This window comes from Camelina sativa, chromosome 7, assembly GCF_000633955.1.
Source record: "Camelina sativa cultivar DH55 chromosome 7, Cs, whole genome shotgun sequence".
Classification (NCBI taxonomy): domain Eukaryota; kingdom Viridiplantae; phylum Streptophyta; class Magnoliopsida; order Brassicales; family Brassicaceae; genus Camelina; species Camelina sativa.
The window spans coordinates 29,198,207-29,201,244 of record NC_025691.1 but is presented as its reverse complement, the minus strand read 5'-3'; the positions used below and the strand labels follow the sequence as shown (position 1 = coordinate 29,201,244).

General features: G+C 38.6%; 1 protein-coding gene across 3 annotated transcripts in view; it reads left to right on the top strand.

The window, feature by feature from the left end:
• Positions 1-3,038, top strand: part of LOC104703192 (alpha,alpha-trehalose-phosphate synthase [UDP-forming] 1-like) — a 15,417-nt gene that overhangs the window by 7,381 nt on the left and 4,998 nt on the right. The window contains exons 1-5 of one of the 3 annotated variants that reach the window (XM_010419159.2): positions 761-1,021; positions 1,167-1,222; positions 1,371-1,823; positions 1,997-2,094; positions 2,197-2,440. In XM_010419159.2, the coding sequence (XP_010417461.1) occupies positions 1,439-1,823; positions 1,997-2,094; positions 2,197-2,440 (727 nt within the window). In that variant the 5' untranslated portion in view covers positions 761-1,021; positions 1,167-1,222; positions 1,371-1,438. Of the gene's footprint in view, positions 1-760; positions 1,022-1,166; positions 1,223-1,370; positions 1,824-1,996; positions 2,095-2,196; positions 2,441-3,038 lie in introns of those variants that run through there. The other 2 variants (XM_010419160.2, XM_010419158.2) reach the window with 2 other exon arrangements.

The window sequence follows — 3,038 nt, the reverse complement described above, 5'->3', positions numbered from 1 at the left end:
TTTTTTTTTTTTTTTTTTTTTTTTTGGACAAAGCATCTGATTCTCTTTTTGTTACTAAACAAGAATTTTTTGCTTCACAATTTCTTCCGTGGAGAAAAAAGAAAAAGGTTAGTTGAATTGTATATTTTATACAGTGTCTTTGTGGCAACAGTATACAGCACACTAACTTTAATCTCTTCTTTCTTGCATAATTTGATTAGACTCTTTACTGTTTTAGTGGTTCAAACTTCAAAGCTAGAATGAGTGTTATATTGAGGGGGGTTTAACTGATCTTATTTTACACGTGCATATGACATTGTCGCTANTGACCCATATATGATATATGTAACAAGTTGGTCTATCTATATATAAAAGTAGGAGAAGACAGAACCCTTCAAGGATTACGTCATCTCGACTTTTTAGTAATCTTTTTTTTTTTGATAACAAACAATTATAATAATATCCCCCGTGATTGCGAAGTGTGTGTGTGTGGTGGTGGTCTCTCTCCGCCCCCAAAATCTCCGGGCGATTTTTATCATTGCGCCTAAATAATTTACACAGGCGCACGGCGGTGTTTATATAAAACTAACTCGAAACGAAACTGTAGGTTTTCGAGGATTTTTCTTTTCGAGTTAAGTAAAAAAAAAGTAATTGTCTCTGTTTTTAATTTGGATGTGTGAAAACTTGCATGGCTGAGAAAGCTCTGTGTAGTCTGTAAAGCTTACACGAGGATTTTGTGCTCCCCTCCTCCTTCCCTAATATCTCATTCATTCTCTCTCTCTCTATTGATAATAATAATGTTACTCACACACCCGTTTCCCTTTCGCCTTCTCTCTGTCTGTTTTCCATCTTTCTTTTTTGTTTTGGCTTTATTTACTTGCCCATCATCTCGATGATTACGACATGAAACCCACCACCTCAATATTACTCAATTCTTCACATTTTTATTATTATCTCATCTTAATTTCTTCTTCTTGAATTCTGTCCCAACCCTGTCTTCAGGTGCCCTTTCCTCTTTTCTTTTTCTCTCTAGCTGCTTAAGGTATTTCTGCTTTGTTTTCTTGTAAATCCGTTTCTTGTGATTCATTCTTATGCTAATTCTTGGCCTGTTAATTATGACCTTAGGATCCTTTTTGACACTATCTTGTGTTTTTCTTTTCTCTTCCCTCTTTTTCAATAACCTTTAGATGATAATTCCTTGGCCTGATGGGGTTCTTTAACATTCGACTCAAGTGATTCCAGTGTATGGGTGATAGACAACGACATTTCAGTGTCTTCTCTTTTTTCTTTCTTTCCTTCTTTGTCTATTATGTTATATGTATATATCTGCTTTACTTGACACTTGGTTTCTTTATGTTGTCTGATTTGCTTTTACAACTAAATAAATGCAGGTTCCAGTCGTTTCTTGGAGTGTACATAACTTCAAACTGGTGTTTTTGTTCTGTTTTCTTGTAAGCGTATGCCTGGAAATAAGTACAACTGCAGTTCTTCTCATATCCCACTCTCTCGAACCGAACGGCTCTTGAGAGACAGAGAGCTCCGAGAGAAGAGGAAGAGCAACCGAGCTCGTAATCCTAATGATGTTGTTGGCAGTTCCGACAACTCTGAGAACGACCTGCGTTTAGAAGGCGACAGTTCTACCAGGCAATATGTTGAACAGTACTTGGAAGGTGCTGCTGCTGCAAGGGCACACGATGATGCTTGTGAGAGGCAAGAAGCAAGGCCTTATAACAGGCAACGCCTACTTGTTGTGGCTAACAGGCTCCCAGTTTCCGCTGTCAGAAGAGGTGAAGATTCATGGTCTCTCGAGATCAGTGCTGGTGGTCTAGTTAGTGCTCTCTTAGGTATCTCTCTCTCTCTCTCTCTCTCTCTCTCTTTTTCCTTGACTTCTTTTTCATTTCTCATATCACTGGCTTAGTATCCAGTTCAATGAACAAAACATTGAAGGAGGTTTTAGTTGTTGAAGTCTTTGCACGATTTATTAGTAGGCTGACATAAAATTATTGACCTTGTGAAGGTGTAAAGGAATTTGAGGCCAGATGGATTGGATGGGCTGGAGTTAATGTGCCTGATGAGGTTGGGCAGAAGGCACTTACCAAAGCTTTGGCTGAAAAGGTACAGAGTATCTCTTCCTCATGTTGCTGCCAATGAGATAATATATTCATTCTCCTCTTGATTATAGACTATGTCATTTGATTTATTTTTTCAAACTTGCAGAGGTGTATACCTGTGTTTCTTGATGAAGAGATTGTTCATCAGTACTACAATGGTTATTGCAACAATATTCTGTGGCCTCTGTTTCACTACCTTGGACTTCCACAAGAAGATCGTCTTGCCACAACAAGAAGTTTCCAGTCTCAATTTGCTGCATACAAAAAGGCAAACCAAATGTTCGCTGATGTTGTCAATGAGCACTACGAAGAGGGAGATGTTGTCTGGTGCCATGATTACCATCTTATGTTCTTCCTAAATGCCTTAAGGAATACAACAGTAAGATGAAAGTTGGATGGTTTCTCCATACACCATTCCCTTCTTCTGAGATACACAGGACACTTCCATCACGATCAGAGCTCCTTCGCTCAGTTCTTGCTGCTGATTTAGTTGGGTAAAATCTCAGTTTTGCTTCTATTTATTTTCAAGCACAACTGTGACAGGTTTAAATTCTATGTGTTATCGTTTCAACCAACCTTAGGTAACACAGCAGACTTACAGAACTCATATGGTTTACTTTTCAGCTTCCATACATATGACTATGCAAGACACTTTGTAAGTGCGTGCACTCGTATTCTTGGACTTGAAGGAACACCTGAGGGAGTTGAGGATCAAGGAAGGCTCACTCGAGTTGCTGCTGTATGAACATCTCATCACTTCAACCCTCACATATTATTCACACACAGTGACAAAACAACTCATAATACCAGTGTTGTGTTTTGAAAGCCTTGTAACATTATATTCTGTGTTTGCTTTGGATTTCAGTTTCCAATTGGCATAGACTCTGAGCGGTTTATACGAGCACTTGAGGTCACTGAAGTCATACAACACATGAAGGAACTGAAAGA